We start from the raw sequence: 19,994 nt of genomic DNA on the forward strand, positions 1-19,994 counted from the left end.
CCTAATCTGAGCCTCACCACCAACAAAATCTCTCAGAAGTTGTTTCCCTGCATCAAGCAAAAAGAACCCACGGTGGCGGAAATCAAACAGTGGATATCAACGTAGCCTTCGGGAATGGTTGGAGATATTCTATAGCTTCATCTGGATGATAGTCGAACCAGTGTCTACAGATTTTAATACTTATTGAGCTGTACCTTTGAGAGTTGTCCATTTGTTGTATTTACATGTCAATTTTTCAAAAGCTGCCTAGCCCTGGCTGGTATGGCTCAGTGGATTGAGCACCGGTCTGTGAACTGAAACAGTGTCGGTTTGATTCCCTGTCAGCGCGCATGCCTGGGATGAGGGCCAAGTCCCTAGTTGGGGGGCGTGTGAGAGGCAACCAATGGATGTATCTCTCCCACATCCATGTTTCTCTCCTCTTTCTCCCTCCCTCTCCCTGTCTCTGAAAAGAAATAAAACCTTTTTTGAAAAGCCGTGTACATTTGCTCTCTCCAGTTCTTTACCTCTCACTCTCTTCTGCTCATTAATCAAGCTCACCCCTCCTCCCACGGAGCTGCCCTGGTTGGGGTCCTCGGGAGTTCTTTCTCCAGTCTCAACTCCTTGGCAGCATACGACGCTTGCTCCTCATAGCTCCTAAGTGTCCACTCTCTACTTCCTCCCTGCTCCCTGGCTGTTCCTGCTTGCCTCCTTTGCTGGTTCTGTTTCATCTTCCCTAACTCCACTGGGTGGGGTGTCCCAGGGCTCAGTCCTGACTGCCAAACTCACCTTTGCCATCACATCCGGACACATGGCCTCAAGTACCACCCACTTGCTCTGCCCCCCAGGTCCAAGCCTTCAGTGCTGATTTCTCTCCCAAACTCGAGAGTCACACACCCAGTGGCGGACCCCCGCCTCCCAGCATCGTCCCTTGGATGTCTAACAGGCAGCTCAAGGGTCACATGTCCACAAATGATCATTTGATTTCCCAACCAAAACCTTCTCTTCTCCAGTCTTTCCTGGATCAATTCACGACAATCCCATCCAACCAGATGTTCAGGCAAGAAATCTAGGAGTCATACTTGATGCTGTTTTCCCCTGCCCATATTCAGTCGTCAGCAAGGCTTGATTTTAGCTCCAAAACATACCCCAAAGTGGCCCCCTTTTGTGCATCAGCCCCACCGGGGCCCAGGCCCTCCCCTCCTGTGCTGGACGAGGTTAGGAGCCTACATTCCGATTACAGAGGGGCTCTCCCAGAGCAGCTGGGATTCCGTAAGCAAGAGCCAGCCCAGGTCATTCCTGCTCAAAAGCCCTCAGCGCCCTCTACCACACCAGGAACAACCAGGACCTCATATTTCTCAGGCTGCCAGGAGCCTAGTTTTGCTGACCTCTTCATTCCCCCAACTACCATCTTCATAGATATTTTCATTGGTTTCAGAGAGGAAGGGAGAGAGAAATGTCCATGAGAGAAAAAAAGCATAGGTTGCCCCATCCAGGCGGTCGGGGGGAATGGAACCTGTAACCTTTCCATCACACAAAGATGATCCTCCAACCCACTGGGCCACACTGGCCAGGGCAACTCGGGCCTTCTTTATGTAAAACCCTGTCCACCTCCTGTCCTCTCAGGGCTTTTAACTGGCTGATTCCTCTGCCTAGAATGTGCCTCTTGATCTCTCCGTGGTGGCTCGTCCAGATCCCACACGGAATGCCACTTCATCTGCGAGGCTCCTCTTCCAAGCTAGTCTTTTACTCATCACCGGTATTTTTCTATTTACTGACTGCTCTGTCTCCAGGTAGACAGTATCCTTGAACATGGTCTGCAATCGGGGAGCGCCTGGGGGCAGAACAGTCTCTGACCCTTCCCACTAGAGAGCGCCCGCACTAACTCCCCTGCATTCGCTTTCATTGGGCAGGTGGCCTGCGGCCGGTGAGAGAATGCAGATGTCACCGCAGAAATCGCCGCTAGCCGCGCGCTCCCCACTAGAGGGCGGCCCGGCGTAGCTTCGCTCAGAAGCGGGATGGAGGCTTGGCTTGGTTGAGGTTAGGCATCCCTCGTTCCCGGAGTCCTCCGAGAGGGCTGGGCCCCACCACTTCCAGGGATTGTCACTGCCCGCTCCAGGAGCGGGTCCAGTGGGTTGGGCCCTGAGGACCGTCGACTGGGGGCGCACTGCCTTCACAAGGGCGCGGCAGGGAAAGCCGCGCGCTCAAGGGGCCCCTGAAGGAGGGACCGCAGCTCTGTCCTGATAAAAATGGGGAAATTGAGGCTACTGTGAGGAAGAGACTTGTTCTGGATCACGAAGCAAACCGGAGTCAACTCAGCCGCTGGGGCGTCGGGGAGTCCAGGGACGGACCGGCCTTCTAGCAGCAGTCCCGCCCCTCGGCACGGAGCGAGAACTAAGTGGGGAGTGGGCGTGGGGCTCGGCCCCAGCCCGGCCCCAGAGGCGGGGCCACTTCAGCCCCGCCCCGCCCCATTGGCCGCGGCGCCAGGGGCGGGGCGCTGCTGCCAGATGTTGGGGCGGCTGCAGGAGCTACGGAGCGCGAGGAGTCCCGGCGCTAAGCAGAGGGTGAAGGCTCCGCTGGCCGGGCCGCCCGGCCCTCTCAGCGCCGCTCCCGCTGGAGTTTTCAGAGGAACTGGCAGGCCCGGTGGGGGCGCCGGCAGGGGCATGCACAGCACTCGGCTTGACAGCTTCCTGGGCCAGCTCCGCTGGGAATTGGTGAGACTTGGGATCGGTGTAACTCTTAAGGACGTGTGTGGGGTGTTCGCCTGCCCTCAGCCGAAAGACACTCGGGTAGGGGACTGTCCCGAGTGCTCATCCTAGGTGGGGTGGGGGTGGAGCGGCCCAGATGGCCCAGATGGCCCGCGTCGGGTTTCCGACGGTTGGGAGCTGTGCCGGGCATCAAGTAACAGCCGCCCAGCTGGCCTTGCTGCCTGGCCTGCGGAGGGAAAGGGGAGGGAGAAACTTCTTTTTGGGTGTAACAGTGGCCTTCGAGGGACTAAAGAGGTGCTGGTGCTGCTGTGGATGCCCCCTATGCCAGGCTGGCCTGCAACTCCTTCCTCTACCCTGCACCTGGCAAGTGCTCTATCCTTCTCTGAAAGATGAAAGACAATGTGGGGTTTGGGGAGCTGAATCCCTCTAAAAGCACGGGATGCTCCACCCCACCCCCCACCCCCAACCCCGAGCAGGACCTACTTCCCGATTTGGGCCGGCAACCCTGCCTCCAGCCCTGGGCCTTGGTGACGGGTGCCGACTTGCCCAACCCTGCATGCTGCAGCCTGCCAGGCTGCCACCAGGTCGACTTATGGCAGCCACACGAGCTTCGTGTGCCAGCGCCCCCATAGCCTGTCTCACTAGAGGCCCTGCTGCCCAGGCCTGCAGGAGTGACCAGCTACTCCTCTGACTTCTGCCCTCTCTTCCTCCTCAGCCCTGTGGCCGGGACACAGGCTCATCCCCAATGCCCGGTCCCCTTCCGCCACGCCCCAAACACGGCCCAGGTGCCCACCACCGGCTCAGGGCCTCAGATGCCTTGGAAGAGGACTCCGTCTGCTGTGTGGAGGAAGAGGAGGAGGAAGGTGTGACAAGAGACGGAGGCGTAGCCTTGGAGGGCCCCAGGGGGCACACCTTAGACTGGGACTCTGGCTTTTCTGAGGTGTCAGGCAGCACGTGGAGAGAGGAAGAGCTGCCTGTACCTCCAGCACCCCCGGCATGGCGCCCCCGCAGACAGCACCTCTCGGCCAGTGGCATCCCCTTGTCCAGCGTAGCCTCTGTGGCTGGTGCCCCCCCATCTGCCCACCGACCTCGGCCCAAGTCCACCCCAGATGCCTGCCTAGAGCATTGGCGAGGCTTGGAAGCCGAGGACTGGACAGCAGCCCTGCTGAGCAGAGGTCGAAGTCGCCAACCCCTGGTCCTGGGGGACAACTGCTTCGCTGACTTGGTGCACAACTGGATGGAGCTGCCCGAGGCAGCAGGTGAGGGGGACAATGGGGGTGGGCCGCGTGCCCGTGCTCGGCCCCCCCAGTTCCTGCTTGGCCTCTCTGAGCAGCTGCGGCGCCAGCTGGCCAGGGCCCGAAGGGCAGCCATGGCGGGAAAGCGACTGTCGTGCCCACCTCGTGCGGAACCCGAACTGCCTGCGGACGTCTCGCGCTTTGCAGCCCTCATGAGCTGCCGCAGCCGCCAGCCCATCATCTGTAATGATGTTGTCAGCTACCTCTGACCCTTCCCTCCAGCCCCAGACAATAAAGGCCTTTCTCTGGACTGGTTCCGTACGCCTGGGTCTCTGGGAGGCAGCCCCAGTCCTGGGAGGCACAGCCCAGGCAGGCAAATCTGAAGAGCCTTTTCCCTCCCTCCAGGGGACCCTGGGTGCCCCAGTCACATCCCATGTGTATTACTACCCAGCATTCCATCATCCGGCCTCTCCATTTACGCCTTCCTTCAACAAGCATTTATTGAGCACCTACTGTGGGCTTGGGACGCAGAGCTCTACAGAGGTGGTGGGGCTGCCGCTTTGTCGCAGCTCATAGTGCAGGGGTGGGAAGGTGGTGTCGTCTTCCTCGCCCTCACAGCTGAGTGTCAGTACCAGCACCTGCTGCCCAGGCCTAGGCACCCAGTGTGTCTTCTGCTTCGCCCATTCTGTCACCCTGGTGGCGTGCGGGGTCAGGGTGGGGGGAGATTGGGGAGTCGAGCAGTGGCAGACATGGAGTAACCATGGACTAGGGGGTGCTAATGGGCCATAAGGAGTCTGAGCCAGGAGCGGGAGCGGGAGCAACTTAAGACAGGAAACATCTGAAACTATTTTCAGAGTGGCTGGCTGGGCGGGCAGGAGGCAGGAAGCTGCTGGTCCCCTGGGAGTGGGCTATGAAGGGGGGCGCCCCTCCTCAGGCTCTGGGCCCTCACCCCACCCCCAGCCCATTTGCTGTCTCCATTTGGTGAAAGAAAGCTCCGGTGAGGTGTGAGGGGCCCGAATGGGTTTGGAAGAGGAAAGACCTCTCGTCCCCCACCTCCAACCTCCCGTGACAGAACAGGGCCTGGCTGGAGCCAGGTGTGGGCTCACCTGAGGGGCAGGCACTGCGCCTGCATTTCAGGAGGCCATCCTGCCGAGTAGAGTACGGCGTTGTCTTGAAGCAGCATCTTCACCCTCAGCCCGTGTTGTTCCTGGAGAGAGACAGGTCAGTTGCCAGCTGGGCCAGCTGGGCCAGGCCTGGCGGTGGGGGGAGCAAGGCACACCTGGATATGGTCCAGGAGTGACTTCAGGGTCCTCTCCGGCTGCCCAGCAGTCACCTTCAGGCGGTCCCAACAGGTCCAGCTCAGGTGATGGAACTGGGGGGTGGTGAGAAGAAGTGAGAAGCTTCCCACACGTACCCTCCCCCTCCCCCAGTCACCAGCAGCTGACGGCCCCTTTCCTAGAGGAGGAGCTGGACTAAAGGCAGGAAGCAGGAGCCAGGGGGTGGGGATGGAAGGTGGGATCTGGGCCCAGAGTCTCTGCACCCTCCCCGCCCATGCGGGGGCCAGCACAGGAAACGGGGCTATGGGGCCCCCACACAGGGAAGCAGGCAATCCATCACACAGGCTGGTTTTATGTAGGTTGGGGGGGGAGGGCGGCGCTTCCTGAGGAAGTGGGAGCAGGGCCCCTGCGCTGAAGTCTCCAGTAAAGCAGCTTATTCCTCAAATGCAGGACTGGGAGCTGGGAAAGGGGAGTACATCCTGTCCCCTCATCCTGTCAGGGCCTTGACTGCTCATGGGCACAAAGGGGCAAGGGACACAGTGGTCAGTGGGAACTCGCTGGCCTGGAGACCCCAGTAGGGGCACAGTCCCCAGAGTCCTCCTCTTCCTGTCCCTTCTTTCCTTCTCTATGTCAAGAGCCTCGGGGTTCTGGTGCCAGAACTAAGGGCAGAGGGTGGCAGGCAGCCAGGGACCAGGACATGAGGTCATGCCAGCCCTCCCAGAAAATATAGTGGGGTTGAGCTGAGACAAGATCAGAGGTGTGATGGGGGGAGCGGGGTCCTCCCTGCCCCCTCCACTGTGGACAAAGGCAGCCTATGTGCTAACTAGGGGCAGGGCCCCTCACAAAGGGGCTCTGTATGCTGTGCCCTCGGGGACTCCAAGGCTACTCAGCAAAAGCCCAGTGCTAGCCCATGACCTCTCCCTCCTCCCCTGGTGAGGACATTCTTTCCACCCCTTCTTCTGTGCCCCAAGGAAATGCTAACTACTGCAGAGTCTGGGCACGCTGCCAGGGCCATCCGCAGCCCTGCACTCGGAGGAACTCACGCACACAAGCCCAGGAACATCCACACGTGTACTCACATGCACACCCATGAGACCCCACACTGAAGAAGAGCTCTGCACTCCCATCTGGTGCCCAGATGTGCAAGCATGCCCCCTCCGTGCCCACACAGCACAGAGCCAGGGGTGGCCATGGATGCCCAGGCCCCTGCACACTCACACCTATGACACAAACACCCCCCTACCCCACCTAGGGCTGCAGACCCCACCCCGGAGGCAACAGGGAGCTCGGCACCCTTGAATTCAGTTTGGATGGGGCAGGCCCGGTCCCCACGCCACACAGGCAGGCAGGCAGGCGATGTTAGGCTCTGTGTTGGGCTAGGGCCTGAGTCCCCCCCCCCGCCCCCCCAGCCCCTTCAGCTTCTCCCCAGGGGCACTCCTGGGAAGGAGGAGGCCATGGGGGATGTCTGGCTCGGTAATAAGTTAAAGCTGCAGCTCCCCCAGACCCAGGGCAGCAGAGGGCTGGGCGACGGGTGGCTGACGGCTGCTTCCTGTGTCTGACAGGCCCCAGCCTGGTTTCACAGCTGCGGGAAGGGGGCCGACGGGAGTCTTAAGGACTCCTCCAGAATCTGGGTCTTGGTGCAAGCCAGAAGCCAGAGTAGGGCCTGTTTGGAAACTCGCAGGGAAAACCCGGGCTGGGTGTGGGTGAGGTGTCAGGGCTCACCTTCTGGGTGGCTGGGGCCCGGGGCCGGTAGCGGCTGAAGTAGTTTTCAGCCAGGCGCAGATAGCTGTGGCGAAAGGCACTGAGGGGCCTTGGCCCGCCCACCACCTTAAAGAGTTCCAGGCCCATCAAGCCCGCCACAGCTGCTGTGGTAGTGGCAATGGCCGGGATGATCTGGCCCACGATTCGTTTGCTCTGCCAAGGACAGGAGATTGGGTTTGGGACCAGGGTGTAGGGCCAGCGTCTGACCCCTACCTCCACACTGGAGTCCCAGGAGGCAGGGTTACCTGGGCGCGGCTGGCCGGTGGAATCCCATAGTTCTGAGCTCGAAGGCTTGCTGCCGCAGTCACAAAGTCCATGTGGAAGTTGCTGTCATCGTCCTATGAGGTTCAAGCCCCAGGAGTGTTAACACTGCCCCGCGCCCCTCGCCATGGCCACCCGTGTGCACAGATCTTCCCACGGACTGTCTGGTGGAAGCTCACATTTCCCCCCTTATCAGGTGAGGGGAGGCAAGCTGCTTCTGGAGTCCGGCTGGGAGGAGCGCCAGGCCAAGGGGCTTCCCAGTTGCCTCCTCAGCTCTTGACCTTCCCCCACAATCTCCTGGCCTGGTCCTCCAGCCCCGCTTGGGCTCCCACCTTCTCAAACCTCAGGGGCTCCAGTGGGGAGCCCGTGCTCCAGTCTCGCAGGGCTTCACGCAGTCTCTCCATCTGCTCAGGGTCTGTCAGGGAAGGGGCATGGGGACAGTCCTTAGCCCCCATCTCCTCCACTTTCCTGGAACCTGGGGCCTCTCCTCGGCTTCTGCTCAGCCCAAGGTCTCTACCACTTTCAGGAAGACCTCTGACTGGCGTCAGTCTCCTGCTCAGCAGCTCCAGCCACCTGTCCCTGGTGCCGGTGGGTATCTGTGCACGCGTGTGTGTGTGCATGCATGTTTGCATGCTCTGTGACTCTGTCCTCACCTGGGGGCCATAGGGCCCAAGGGCTTGTGCTTGTTTTGCTTAACACCTGCCAAGGGAATGGGGGTGGGGTGGGGGTGGGTGGGGGTAGGGTAGGCAGAAGGGAAAGGGCCTACTGGGGGACCAGAGGTGAGAGAGAAGCAAGGCTAGAGAGCCCGAGAGGCAGTGAGCTGGCTGCAGGGCCCCCAGGCCCCTTGTTCTTCTACGCAGGCTGAGGGCGGGGTCAAACTTTTGGGTGGCAGCATGGGGGTGGGCAGGGCCAGGGCCTTACCAGGCTCTGTGGAAGTCAGGTCATTAGGAAAGATGGGGTCCGGATGCTGGGGATCAGGCAGCAGCAGCGACTGCAGCATTTCCCTGAGCGCCGGCTGGTCCTGGGAGCCAAGCAGCCCGTGCATCCGGGCGTACAGGTTGGCGGCTGCCAGCACGTAGATGAGGTGCGTGTCCTGAGTCAGACCAAGAGCAGGGCCGGTGTGAAGGTGAGTGAGCGTGCATGGGCCGTGGGGGGCAGGCTCCGCCCACTGTGGCTGTGTTTGAGTGTCTGCCTCTGCCTCACGTGTGAACACCCCCACGTGCCCAAATGTGCCCCTGTCTCTCAGCATCTATGCAGAAGGCAGAGGTGCCCACTTTTGCTCTCAGGGGCCACATGGCCATCTCAGGGCTCCCACGGGACCTCACTCACTTGACTGGCGTCAAACTCCAAGGGCTGAGGACACTGTCTGGGACGCGACCAGAAATGTGTTCCATCCTCAAGCACCTAAGGAAATGTAGGCTGCTGGACTTAGTCTGGTCGCCCTGAGCCCTCAGCCTCAGACCCCTAGCCACGCACTTCATCGGGTGGGTGGTGCCTGAGCAGCTGCTCGACACCCTGACGGAAGCGCAGCTGCCAGTGGCCCAGGGCCCACAGCACGCAGTCTTGCCAGTTCCTTGGACGCTGTCTCAGGACCCCCACCGCCACCTGGAGCAGGGGCAGCAGCCGTGGTTCCCCATCTGCCAGGGAGGCGAGTGCCCTGCAGAGAGGGGAGGGAGTTTGAGGCTAAGCCCTGAAGACTCCACTGCTAGGGGCCCTGGACTCGCATCCACCCCTCTTGGTGGCCTTACTCTTGGTGGCAGTTGATGGTCTCGGCAGAGCGACAGAAGAGCCCCTCGAACTCATCCCGGGCCCACTGTTGGGGAGAAAGCAACCATCAGGTGTCAGGTGGGGAACACGTCTACAGCTGAGAACTGAGCCGTGTGGGACAGGGGTCCCGGGGGGCTTCCCACCTGCAAGGTGTGCCCGGCTGTGCTGGGGAAGTGGCGCACACTGCAGACAGGGTGGGGGGCATCCTCAGAAGCTTCAGCCTCCGAGAGCGGCCCTCTGTAGCCCTCAGTCACAAACGGCATGAATACGGAGGCGCTGCCCCGGGTGCCCTGCGTGCCTGCCTCCAGCAGCGGCTTCAGATAGTGGGTGCAGCGAGCAGCCACATAGTGCCCTGGCCAGGGGGCAGAGGGTTAGAAAGGGGGCTGGCATGGCCTTGGACAAGGGTCTGGGTTCCAAGGTCGAGCACTCACGGGCCTGGAAACTGTCCAGGGCGGCAGCCACACCATCCACGAGGGAGAAGAAGTTGTCTCCATAGATGTGCTCTGTAGAAGGTTCCAGAGGGTGGGTGAGCGGGTTCACCTGCAGGTCTGAGTTCAAGTGGCAGGCAGCCTTGGCAGCCACTTCCGCCTTGGGCCTCTGAGAAGAAAGCAGGAAGATGCTGGGTGGGGGGCCGGCACATTGCGGAAGGACAGTGCAGGAAAGGGGGTGTTGGAAGGGGCAGGTACTCACGCCAATGTCCTCGGGCCTGAAGAGGAACTGACGGCTGAGGTTGGAGCGTTCCACATGGTCCATGTCAGCCACAGTCACGGCCCCTCTGCCCTGGAGCCCCAAGCCCATGAGGGCAAAGCCTTTGAGCAGCTCACAGCCGATAGCGCCGGCGCCCACCTGCCAGTAGGAACAGCCCTTAGCCAGAGGACCAGGCCTGGCCCTCCCACAAACGCTCCCAACCTCACCACACAGCTCACCAGGAGGTAGTGCTGGCGGCTCAGCTTCTCCTGAAAACTGGCCCCAAACACCGCAATTTGCCCGTCATAGCGGCAGCGTCTCTAGGGAACATGGGCACAGGTCTGTGATGGCTGCTGGCCTGAGCCGCGTGTTCCCCCTTACACTGGGTTTTCCAGGTCGGGACCTTGGGACTGTTCCTCCTGCTTCTCCCCTAGTCCTGAATCTGGAGAAGGCATGCCCCCACCCCAGGTTCTTACCGGTTTGCAGTCCTCGGGCTTGGGAAGCAGCTGCTCATCATCCGGGAGGCAGTCAAGGGCGTCAAAATACAGCCACTGGTCCAGGGGCAGGAATTTCCTGGAGACTGCCTAGAGGCCAGGACCTTAGTTGCTGCTGCTACCTCCTAGCCCCTCATATCTGGTCTGGGGGCTGTACCCAAGTTGGTGAAGCCACCAGGGCCACTATCTGGTGTCCGGCACCATCTGGCACCCTCTGGCACTGACGGTGAGCTCTGCACCCCTCCCAGCCTCATTCTGCCTGTGCCTGCACCCACCTTCAGCACTTCCTGGGCAGCCACTGCACCCACCACGGCTGCCATGGGGCTCAGCACACCGGCACTGCTCAGGGCAACGGTCCACACGAGAGCCTCATCCAGTGGCTCTTCCAAAGGCTCTCCCTTCGTCCCCCTCAGCGGTTTCAGGCCCCGGGCCAGGCCCACCACCCTTTCTGCATCAGCCTGTGGGGTAGAACTTGGTAGGCATAGCACCTGGCCAGAGCTCCACTCCCCATTTGGCACCCACCCTGTTCCACAGAAAAGGAAGCAGAAACCTGAGTGGGAAGGCAGACAGGGGCCCAGTTGGCAGGCAGTGCAGCCCCCTCAGAGGACACCCAGTGTCAGACAATGGCCCTGGAGGCTTCATCAACATGGGTGCAGCCCGGAGCCCGGCTCTGAGGGATTAGGAGTCAGCAAGGGTCCCCAGGCTCTCAGGCCCGGCACTCCTTTAAATGAGTGGGAAACCCCCTCAGGGGTTCAAACTCGGATCTGTGAGATGGTCTTTGTTGCCTCCCAGCACCTGAGACCCCGATAAGACAGAGGGGCAAAGGGGGCGGCCACTCACAGGGTCCCAGGGCTGGGGTGGGCGGCCACTGAGGCGCTGGAACTCGTGCAGGGCACGGAAGGCCTGGTGCAGGCAGTGGGCACGGTGAACTTCCTGGGGATTCTGGACCACCACCCGAGGCTGGAGCAGGGCTGCACACAGGGGCTCCTGCAGGGGGCACCAGGCTCAGAGGCAGGTCCAGAACACTGGGGGGCCCCCTCCAGTCTCCCAAGTCCCCCCACCTCACACTCACATGCCTCACTGTCTTGGGTCTCTTCACCTCAGTGACAGCTCCGCCACGTAAGTAAGAGGAGAAAGTCGTTGTGTCCCCAATCTCCAAGGTCCCGTCCTCTGGGGCAGATCCAGCCTAGTTAGCGTGACCTCTGAACCTGAGTGCTTCCCCACACCCCGTCCTGTCTTGTGTCTGTGTCCTTGATGTGGCCCATCCTGAGGAAGGCAGGGGGAGAACCTGTCCCCAAGGACCAGGCTGCGTCTGCCCCCAGTGGGGGCTGGGGCGCTGAACCGGGAACTGGAGTGGGGCTGGCTCACCCTGCACACGGATGGGCCTGGAAGCACAGCCGTTGAGCTCGACCATGCCCTCGATGCCGGAGAAAGTCACCAAGTCCCCATCGTGGAAGTTGTGGGCATCTTCTCTCAGAGTGAGAATGCCAGGGGAACCCTGGGTAAGAGGTGGCTGGGCTCAGAGCGGCCCGCACCTGCCTTCCACGGGCTCCTGCAGCCCGTCTTCCGCCCACACCCAAGCGCCCACCTGAGAGATGTGCTGGATGGCGGCTGCCTGGGGCTCTTCCTCTGTAAGGTCCTGAACAGTGAAGTTTTCACCAAAGTCACAGAACAGCTGCCTGTGAATGGGAGGTGATAGGGGCTCAGGGGCAAAGGGTGGGAGACACAAGGGGACCAGAGTCAGGAAGGAATGGTGGGAGAGGCTTGGGAGTGGAGCTGGAGGCCATTACTGGGGCACGTCTGGGGGCTGGGGTGGAGGAAGCTGAGGGGTGGGGCTGGGGACCAGAATCAAGGGGGTGCTGAGGTAGGCCTGGGGCTGGGTGCGGGGCACTCGGGCAAGCCCGGACCGAGGGACAACTCTGGGACCAGATGCTGTCTGTGATGAGGCAGGCTAGGCAGGCAGCCTCACTCACCCCACAAGGCCCCGGGTGTCAGCCACCAGAAAGCAGACTCCGTGCTTGCGGCATAAGGTGCCCACCTTCAGCTGCTCCTCCAGGCTCGAGGCGGTCAGCACCACCACCTAGGTGGACCGCAGAGTCAGCAGGGCTAGAGCCACCGCCCCGCCCACCCCGCGGCCACGGGCTGGAGATGGGGACTGGGGTGGCCTGGGAAGAGCGGCTGGGAGGGAACCTGGAAGTCCTGCAGCAGTTCCTCTGTGATGTCGCCTGTGTAGACGCAGACCTGGACGGCTTCGTTGAGCTTGGCCACAAGTTCTCGAGTTGCTTCAGCCCTACTCCTTCCCAAGTTCTGCTCCGAGAAGAAAAACTAGAGAGAGAGAGACCCAGTCCAGTCTGAGGAAGGAGATGCCTCCTCGGCCCTACCCTGACCCTGGTCTGCAAACCCAGAAGCACCCAGGGCCCTTACCTGGGCAGCCAGGTCAGACCAGCAGGCAGGGTGGGGGTCATGCAGAGTGAGGCTGCCCACGCCCATCAGGACCAGGTTTTTGGCCATCTCAGCCCCCAGGCCCTGGAGGCCTGACAGTAGGACCTTACCCTCCTGAAGCCTCTGCATGGCTGGCAAGCCCAGCACATACCTGCGGATGGAAAGCAGGTGGGCAGGCAATGGGAGACCAGAGGTCAGAGGGCCACCCCACTCCCCACCCCACCTCTGGCCTCACAGCTGCCGAGAGTACAGCTCCTCATCCAGCGACTTGGAGGTGTCCTGGACACCCATCCTGAGGCCTGGTCCTGGGCACCAGGCTGCAGTGATGACCAGGGTCTCTGGGGAAGGCGGTGCAGGCAGAGGTCAGTGCCCAGCCGCAGCTCAGTGCAAGCAGGCACTAAGGCTGAAGGAGTGAAAGACACTGCTGGTCACTGCCAAAGAATGCCCGGGAGCTTTCTTCTGGGCTCCTCTGTCATTTCAGGGAAAGCAAAACTGAAAGTGAAACTAGACTCTGACCTGGTTCCTGGTCCTGCCTCTGGTCCGTCCTGAGTGGCCTCGCCTGGCCAAGGTGAGACTGGCAGCCCCAGGGCGCAGGCAAGGTGGGCAGACATCGGCCCATTCGGCGTCTGGGAGAACAGGAAGGGGCCAGGCCGTGAGAGGGACCCATAGGGGCTGGACGTGGTCACTTCCTGTGGCTCACTAGGTGTCCCGAACCTCAGGCTCCACTCCCCTCAGGCGCCCCTGCCTGAATGGGCTTCCTGTGCACAGAACGCTGATGAGAATTTCCTGTCCTGAAATTCCCGCCGTCCACCATGCAGACACTTAGAGACCCCAGGAGAGCTCGGGAGAGTATGCGGCCCCACTCCCAGGGCCCAAACCTCGGATCTGGGTGGAGCCTGCTCCCCATGGGAGCTCCTGCCGCGCCCTATGCTCTCTCCTCAGGGCACGAGGATCCCTCCCTGCCCACAGCTGCCAACCCAGAACAGACAGCGGGATGGCAGTCCGAGGTGGCCAGCTAGGGACGAGGCCTCAGACGGACTCCCAGAGGGCGCGGTTGGCCTCTGCGTGCCAGACCTGAGAGCAGGAGGCATGGGGCGCCGTGGTCACGTGTCCTCATTTTTCCTTTAACCTTTTATTTTGAAATAATTATGGATTCCAAGGAAGTTGCAAAAATAGTACAGAGAGGTCCCTCGTAACTCTCACCCACGAATGTGTTGTTTTCCCTTCTTGGGAACTTGGGGCCAGTACTCTGGAGAGGGACCGCGCCTCCCACCAAACTGCACAATAGCCAAACCACGTGCTGTCGAAAATTCTTTCAAAAATTGAGGTAAAAATCCATGTAACATGAAAATAACCGTTCAAAGTGCACAGTTCAGTGGAATTCAGTGTATTCACAATGCCAGCACCACCCCCTCAAAACTCTTACAGCCCACGGAAAAGCACCCTCACCCGGACTGTAGGCCCGGGCCTCCAACGGTGGCAAGCGAGAGGCCACCAATCCACACGCTGATGTTTTTCTCCCCCCCTTCCTGTCTCTCTAACAAAAGAAATAAAATGTTTTTTAAAAAGGAATCAAACAAAATATGACCTCTAGTAACTGCCTTTTCTCACTTAGCAAAACGTTTTTGAGGTTCATTCAAATCATAGCATGTATGAGTCTGTCACTCCTTTTCATGGCTGAATAATATTCCACTGCATATGTATATCACAGTTTGTTTATGTGATAAACAAACCTACTGACAGACGTCTGAGTGGTTTCCTCCTTTCGGAGGGCTGCTCTGACCATGCTCGAACGTGTGCCTGAGCCCCTGTTTTCATTCCATTGGAGTAGGTGCCTAGGAGTAAAATTGCTGGGTCACATGGTAATTCTATGTTTAACTTTTCGAGGGGCCAACAAAATGTGTTAGACCAGCTGTGTACAAGATTCCTGTTTTCCAACATTGTGGCCAACGTTCCCTCTTCTCTTTCAAGAACAAATTATACCCATCCCGGTGGGTGTGAAGTGGCAGGTGATTTTGAGTGTGTGTGTTTTCACTCGACATTTATTGGATGTTTCACGTGCCCTAGGTACAGAGACCGGGGCCGAATTGTCTCTTTGTGACTGGCTGTTTCACTTGGCAACTGCTCTCAAGTTCATTCATGTTGTAGCATATTACAAAATGTCCTTCCTTTTTAAGGCCAAGTAACATTCCAGTGTAGACGTGTGTCCCACCTTTTGCTCACCCCGTCGTCTGTCGGTCTACGGAGACGGGCTGCTTCTGTGTTTTGGCCGTTGTGAAGAATGCTGCCATGAGCAGGGGTGGACAAATACCTTTTTGAGATTCTGCTTCCAATCTTTTGGATATATACCCAGAAGCGAAATGGCTAGATATAGTCATTCTATTTTTAATTTTTTTGAAGAACTGCCCTGCTGTTTTCCACAGCAGCTGTAACATTTTACATTCCCACCAACAGTGCACAAGGCTTCCGATTCGTCCAAATCCTTTCTCACACTTGTTTTCTGTTGCTGCTGTTGCTGTTTTGAAAGCAGCCGTCTCACTGGGTGTGAGGTGGCATCTCCCAGTCATTTCTATGTAGGTTTCCCTAACAATCAGTGACACCGAGCGTCTCTTTATGTGCTTATTGGTCATTTGGATGACGTGTCTGTGCTTATTGGCCATATTCGTTGGAGAAATACTCATTCATCTTTGAACTGGGTTGTTTTTTGCGTTGTTGAATTTTAGACGTTGTCGCGTGTTCTGACGCAGACAGACACACGGTTTGCAAACCCTTCCTCCTGTCCTGCGGGCTGCCTTCCCACTATGCAGGTGGTATCTTTTTCGTGTCAGCACTTTTCTGAGCGTTTGGTATTGTCACAGTGAAAAAAGTAACAGTGGGGATGGTCACGCGCCCCGCCGCTCCTTTGACCCTGTGTCTGCGAGCGGGACTCTGACTAACACGCTGCTGGCAGAGGAACAGCCTGTTTGTGGAGGAATCCTAGGAACTGACTTCAAAAGACACTGACTCTGACCTTCGGGCCTCCAGCTCCAGGAGGTTTGCTGACCTTCAGCTGAGGGGCCAGGAGGACGTGAAGCCGGGATGACTAACCAGGATGACGCACACCGGACCAACCAACACGTGCCTTATTGAAACAGACTGTGCTTGTGCGCACGGAAGAGTTTGCAACCCCCTCCCTTGATACCTTTCTTCTCTCCCCCTCTCCCTCCAGACAGAAACCTCTGCCTCCACTGAGAGGGGGAGACGGGCTTTGAGATGCGAGTCTCCACCTTCCAGGTGGTCGGCGTCCGAATAAAACCACCTTCCTTTCCATCAGCACCTGCCTCTCGAGGGCTGGCTTTCCCTGCGGCGGGCAGCTGGACCTGCGTTTGGTTTACAGTAGAATCACCAGTGAAGCTGGCTCCAGGCTTTTCTGTCGGGGGAGTTCACTGAATACTTATTTAATCCCCTTACTAGTTATAAATCTATTCAGATTTTGTGTTTCTTCTTGAGTCAGTTTTGCTAGTTTCTGTATTTCTAGAAATTTGTCCATTTCGATTAGGTCATTCAACATGTTGATGAACCATTGTCATCATACTCCCTTATAGTCCTTTTTACTTTTGTAAAGTTGGTAGTAATGTCCCCACTTTTCATTCCTGATTTTGAGTCTTCACTCTCTTTTTCTTAGTCAGTTTATTTAAAAGGTTGTCAATTTCGTTGATGTTTTCAAAGAACCTGCCTTGGGTTTTGTTGATCTCCGTTGTTTTGGGGTCCGGACACCAGTTCTGACGTATGTGTGTTTACTCCGTACCGCCAGGTAGTCCACCACCAGCTGTGTCCCCCAGTGCAGGTGAGCTCTGACACCGTCTGCCTGGCGACAGCAGAGCTCCCGCAGGGCAGGGACTCTGTCCTGTGAGACTGCCCTCCTCCTCCAGCTTCGGGTGTCGGCCACAAGTCCAGGTTGTCACCTGTGCTACTGATTAGCTGGCTGTAGGTTAGAGATTCCTAGAACCCCCTGCTCAGTCAGGTTCAATTCATTAGCTCACACAACTCGGGGAAACCGTTTGCTTACTACGTTGCCAACTTATCACAAGGGGACAGGACTCAGGACTGGCCAGATGGAAGAGGTAGGTGAAAAGGGCCAGGGGAGGGGCCTGCTCTATCTGGCTCGCCACCCTCTCAGCACCTCCATGTGTTCAACCAAACTGGACACACTCCAAACCCCATCCTTTTGGGTTATTACGAGGGCTTCACTATACAGGTGTGATTGATTAAATCTTTGGCCGTTGGTGTGATTGAATTCAATCTCCAGACCCTCTCCCATCCTAGGAGGGGTGCGTGTGTGGGGGGGATGAGACTGAACTTCCCACCCCCTAATCACAGGGTTGGCTCCACTGGCAAGCAGCCCCTATCCTTAGGTGCTTTCCAAAGGTCACTTCTTACCACAACAAAAGACCTTCCTCAGTTTCATCTCAGGGAAGTCCAAGAGTTTTAGGAGCGCTGTGCCAGGACAAAGACCAAATACTGCACAAACTTATCATGCATAACTCACGATATCACATTTTTTCTTTCATTTATATCTAATCTTTATTTCCTTCCTTCTGCTAGCTTTGAGGTTAGATGCTGTTCTTTTTCTGATTCCTCAAGGTGTACAGTGAGGCACTAGCTAAGCAGCTCCGTTGGTTGGAGCACCACCCCAATACGCCAAGGTCCCCGGTTCCATCCCCGGTCAGGGCCCTTGCAATAAACAACCAATGAATAAGCGTAGCAACAAATCTCTCTCTCTCTCTTCCTGTCTCTCTAGAATCAACAAACTAAAAAAAAATTAAAAGCACAGTGAGATTATTGCTTTTAGATATTTCTTTTTTTTTTTACATGTAGGTGTTTATAGCTATACATTTCCCTCTCAGTACAATTTTTGCTGCAACCCATAAATATTGATGTTTTATTTTCAATTACCTCAAGGTATTTTCTCATTTCCCTGTGACTTCTTCTTAGACCCACTGATTTTTTTAAAAGATTTTATTCATTTATTTTTAGAGAGGTGAAAGAAGGGAGAAAGAGGAGAAAACATTGATGTGAGAGAGAGACATCAATTGGCCGCCTCTGACACTCACCCCCAACAAGGGATCCGATGGAACCGGCGACCCAGGCATGTGCCCTGAGAATTGACCCATTGATTTTGAACTGGGAATTGAACCGGCAACCATTTGGTTGGCAGGCCAGCACTCAACCCACTGAGCCATACCAGCCAGGGCAATTTTTTCAGAAATTATAAATAAAATTGCTCCAAGTATTTGTAAGCAGAGTTTTGTGTGGCCGTACGCTTTTGAGTCATTTGGGTAAATACCTGGGAGCATGACTGCTGGCTTATGTTTAGCTTTTGTGAGAAACTGTCACAGCACACCATGTAGCATTTCCAACAGCAACCAATGAGTCCCCGCCCCTCCACGCCCGCACCAGTGCTCAGCGCTGTCCGCGTGCTGGGTCTCCACCCTTCGGCTGGGTGTGTGGCGGTGCCTCCTCATTTTAATTCGCGCCCCTCTGATTACATGATGTTGTGTCTTTTCACATGCTTATTTGCCACCTGTTTGTCACCTCTGGTGGGGCATGTGTTCGGACTTTTGCCCATTTTTAAATGGAGCTGTTTCTTGTTGTTGAATTGTAAGAGTTATTTCTATATTTTGGATCCAGTCCTTTATCAGATGTTTTTGCAAAGATTTTTCTCCCAATCCGTGGCTTGGCTTTTCATTCTCTTAACAGCATCTTTCACAGAGCTGAGGTTTTATTTACTTACTTGTTTTGAGAGCGAGAGATCTGTTGTTCCACCTATTCATGCGTTCACCAGTTGATTCCTGTATGTATCCTGACTGGGAATTGAACCCTCGACCCCAGCAATTGCGATGCCCCAACCAACTGAGCCACTTGGCCAGGGCCATCAATTTTAAATTTTATTGAAGTCCAAATTATGTAAATTTTTCTTTCATGGATTATGCTTTTAGTATTGTTTAAGAAGTCATCACCAAGCCCAAGGTCACCTAGGTTTCCTCCAGTACTGTTACCTCCTAGTGCTATTGTTCAGTGTTTTGTAGTCGGTTCTGTGATCCATTGAGTTAATTTCTGGGAAGATGTAAGTACTGTCCAGATTTTTTTTTTTGCACGTGGATGCCTGTTGTTCCAGCACCATTGTTGAAAAGATGACCCTTTTCCCACTGAATTTCCTTTGCTCCTTTGTCAAAGATCAGCTGACTGCATCTATATGGGCCTATCTCTGGGCTCTCTATTCTGTTCCATTGCTCTATTTTTCTATTTACTTGACAATACTGTACTGTCTTGTTTAATGTAGCTTTATAATACATTTTGAAGTTGGGTCATGTCAGTCCTTGACCTTGTTCTTCTTCAGTGTTGTGTTGGCTACTGGTCTTTTGCTTTCCCATATAAACTTTTGAGTCAGTTTGTTGATAACAAAATAACTTGCTGGGGTTTTTACTGGAATTTCATTGATTCTGTAAATCAAGTTGGAAGAATCAACATCTCGACGGTACTGTGTCTTCCTGTCCGTGTGCCTGGAGTGTGTCTCCAAATTTCTTAGCTTTTAAAAAAATTACTTTTGTCAAAGTTTTAATGTTTTTCTCACAAAGATCTTGTACATATTTTGTTAGATTTATATTTAATTCCTCGCCCTTCTTGGTACTAATGTAAATGCTAGTGTTTTTTAAAATTTATTTAGTTATTGTTCAAGTACAGTTTTCTGTTTTTTACTCCCATCCCAGGCCCTCCCCAGTGCTCCCCACCTCCCTCCCATTTCCACCCCCCTTAGTTGTTGTCCATGTGTCCTTTATACTAGTTCCTGTAAATACTTCCCCTTTTTCCCCTGAAATTCCCTCCCCTCTCCCCTCTGGTCACTTTCCCCATTCTCTATTTCAGTGTCTTTGTTTTTATTTTGCTTGCTTGTTTGTTTCGTTGTTTAGCTTCCTGTTAAAGGTGAGATCATATGGCATTTGTCTTTCAACACCTGGCCTATTTCACTCAGCATAATACTTTCCAGTTCCATCCATACTGTTGCAAAGGGTAGGAGCTCCTTCTTTCTGCTGCATAGAATTCCATTGTGTTAATGTACCATAGTTTTTTGATCCATTCATTTACTGATGGGCACCTAGGTTGCTTCCAGCTCTTAGCTATTGTAAATTGTGCTGCTATGAACATTGGGGTGCATAGGTTCTTTTGAATTGGTGTTTTAGGGTTCTTAGGATGCTAGTGTGTTTTCATTTCAATTGTTCACTGATGATATATGAGAGCAATCAACTTTTGTGACTCTAGCGATAGTGAATCATCTCAGTTATTATACTTTTCAGTTCCAACATCTGTCAGCGAGTTTCTACGGAATTCTCTCTTTCCTGTGAATGAGCC

The 19,994-nt window shown here is 56.1% G+C and overlaps 2 protein-coding genes across 7 annotated transcripts; one reads left to right on the forward strand and one right to left on the reverse strand.

Moving 5' to 3' along the window:
- Positions 1–2,461: 2,461 nt before the first annotated feature.
- Positions 2,462–4,229, forward strand: INKA1 (inka box actin regulator 1). Its single transcript, XM_037128531.2, has 2 exons — positions 2,462–2,690; positions 3,400–4,229. The coding sequence occupies exons 1-2, from the start codon at positions 2,484–2,486 to the stop codon at positions 4,186–4,188; spliced, it is 996 nt and encodes a 331-aa protein (XP_036984426.2). The 5' UTR covers positions 2,462–2,483; the 3' UTR covers positions 4,189–4,229.
- Positions 4,230–4,401: 172 nt separating this feature from the next.
- UBA7 (ubiquitin like modifier activating enzyme 7) lies at positions 4,402–13,529 on the reverse strand. 6 transcript variants are annotated; one of them, XM_053669384.1, is made up of 25 exons: positions 13,125–13,526; positions 12,832–13,011; positions 12,719–12,759; positions 12,357–12,491; positions 12,140–12,246; positions 11,755–11,845; positions 11,535–11,664; positions 11,239–11,336; positions 11,007–11,153; positions 10,442–10,624; positions 10,149–10,256; positions 9,912–9,992; positions 9,676–9,831; positions 9,417–9,582; positions 9,129–9,337; positions 8,967–9,031; positions 8,695–8,875; positions 8,548–8,622; positions 8,140–8,311; positions 7,551–7,633; positions 7,203–7,295; positions 6,919–7,110; positions 5,253–5,291; positions 5,026–5,126; positions 4,402–4,612 (listed from the first exon to the last, which is right to left on the reverse strand). In XM_053669384.1, exons 1-25 carry the CDS (start codon positions 13,273–13,275, stop codon positions 4,429–4,431), a joined length of 3,168 nt encoding a protein of 1,055 aa, XP_053525359.1. In that variant the 5' UTR covers positions 13,276–13,526; the 3' UTR covers positions 4,402–4,428. The 6 variants fall into 6 exon arrangements, 5 of the variants coding, with proteins under 5 accessions (XP_053525359.1, XP_053525358.1, XP_053525357.1 ...); XM_053669383.1 differs by having other exon boundaries at positions 5,199–5,291; positions 12,844–13,011; positions 13,125–13,525; XM_053669382.1 differs by having other exon boundaries at positions 5,199–5,291; positions 13,125–13,525.
- Between the last annotated feature and the right edge of the window lie 6,465 nt (positions 13,530–19,994).

The sequence above is a fragment of the Artibeus jamaicensis genome, unplaced genomic scaffold, assembly GCF_021234435.1.
Source record: "Artibeus jamaicensis isolate MK-2021 breed Jamaican fruit bat unplaced genomic scaffold, CSHL_Jam_final contig_519, whole genome shotgun sequence".
Lineage (NCBI taxonomy): Eukaryota > Metazoa > Chordata > Mammalia > Chiroptera > Phyllostomidae > Artibeus > Artibeus jamaicensis.

Excerpts from the sequence above, each read along its gene's own strand:
- INKA1 (XM_037128531.2), top strand. The coding sequence starts at position 2,484 with ATGTTGGGGCGGCTGCAGGAGCTACGGAGCGCGAGGAGTCCCGGCGCT. Across the intron at positions 2,691-3,399 it reads GCCAGCTCCGCTGGGAATTG|CCCTGTGGCCGGGACACAGG; the intron begins GTGAGACTTGGG and ends CTTCCTCCTCAG.
- UBA7 (XM_053669382.1), bottom strand. The coding sequence starts at position 13,275 with ATGGGTCCCTCTCACGGCCTGGCCCCTTCCTGTTCTCCCAGACGCCGA. Across the intron at positions 9,993-10,148 it reads AGCCCGAGGACTGCAAACCG|AGACGCTGCCGCTATGACGG; the intron begins GTAAGAACCTGG and ends CATGTTCCCTAG. Across the intron at positions 4,613-5,025 it reads GCGCAGTGCCTGCCCCTCAG|GGTGACAGAATGGGCGAAGC; the intron begins GTGAGCCCACAC and ends GCACGCCACCAG.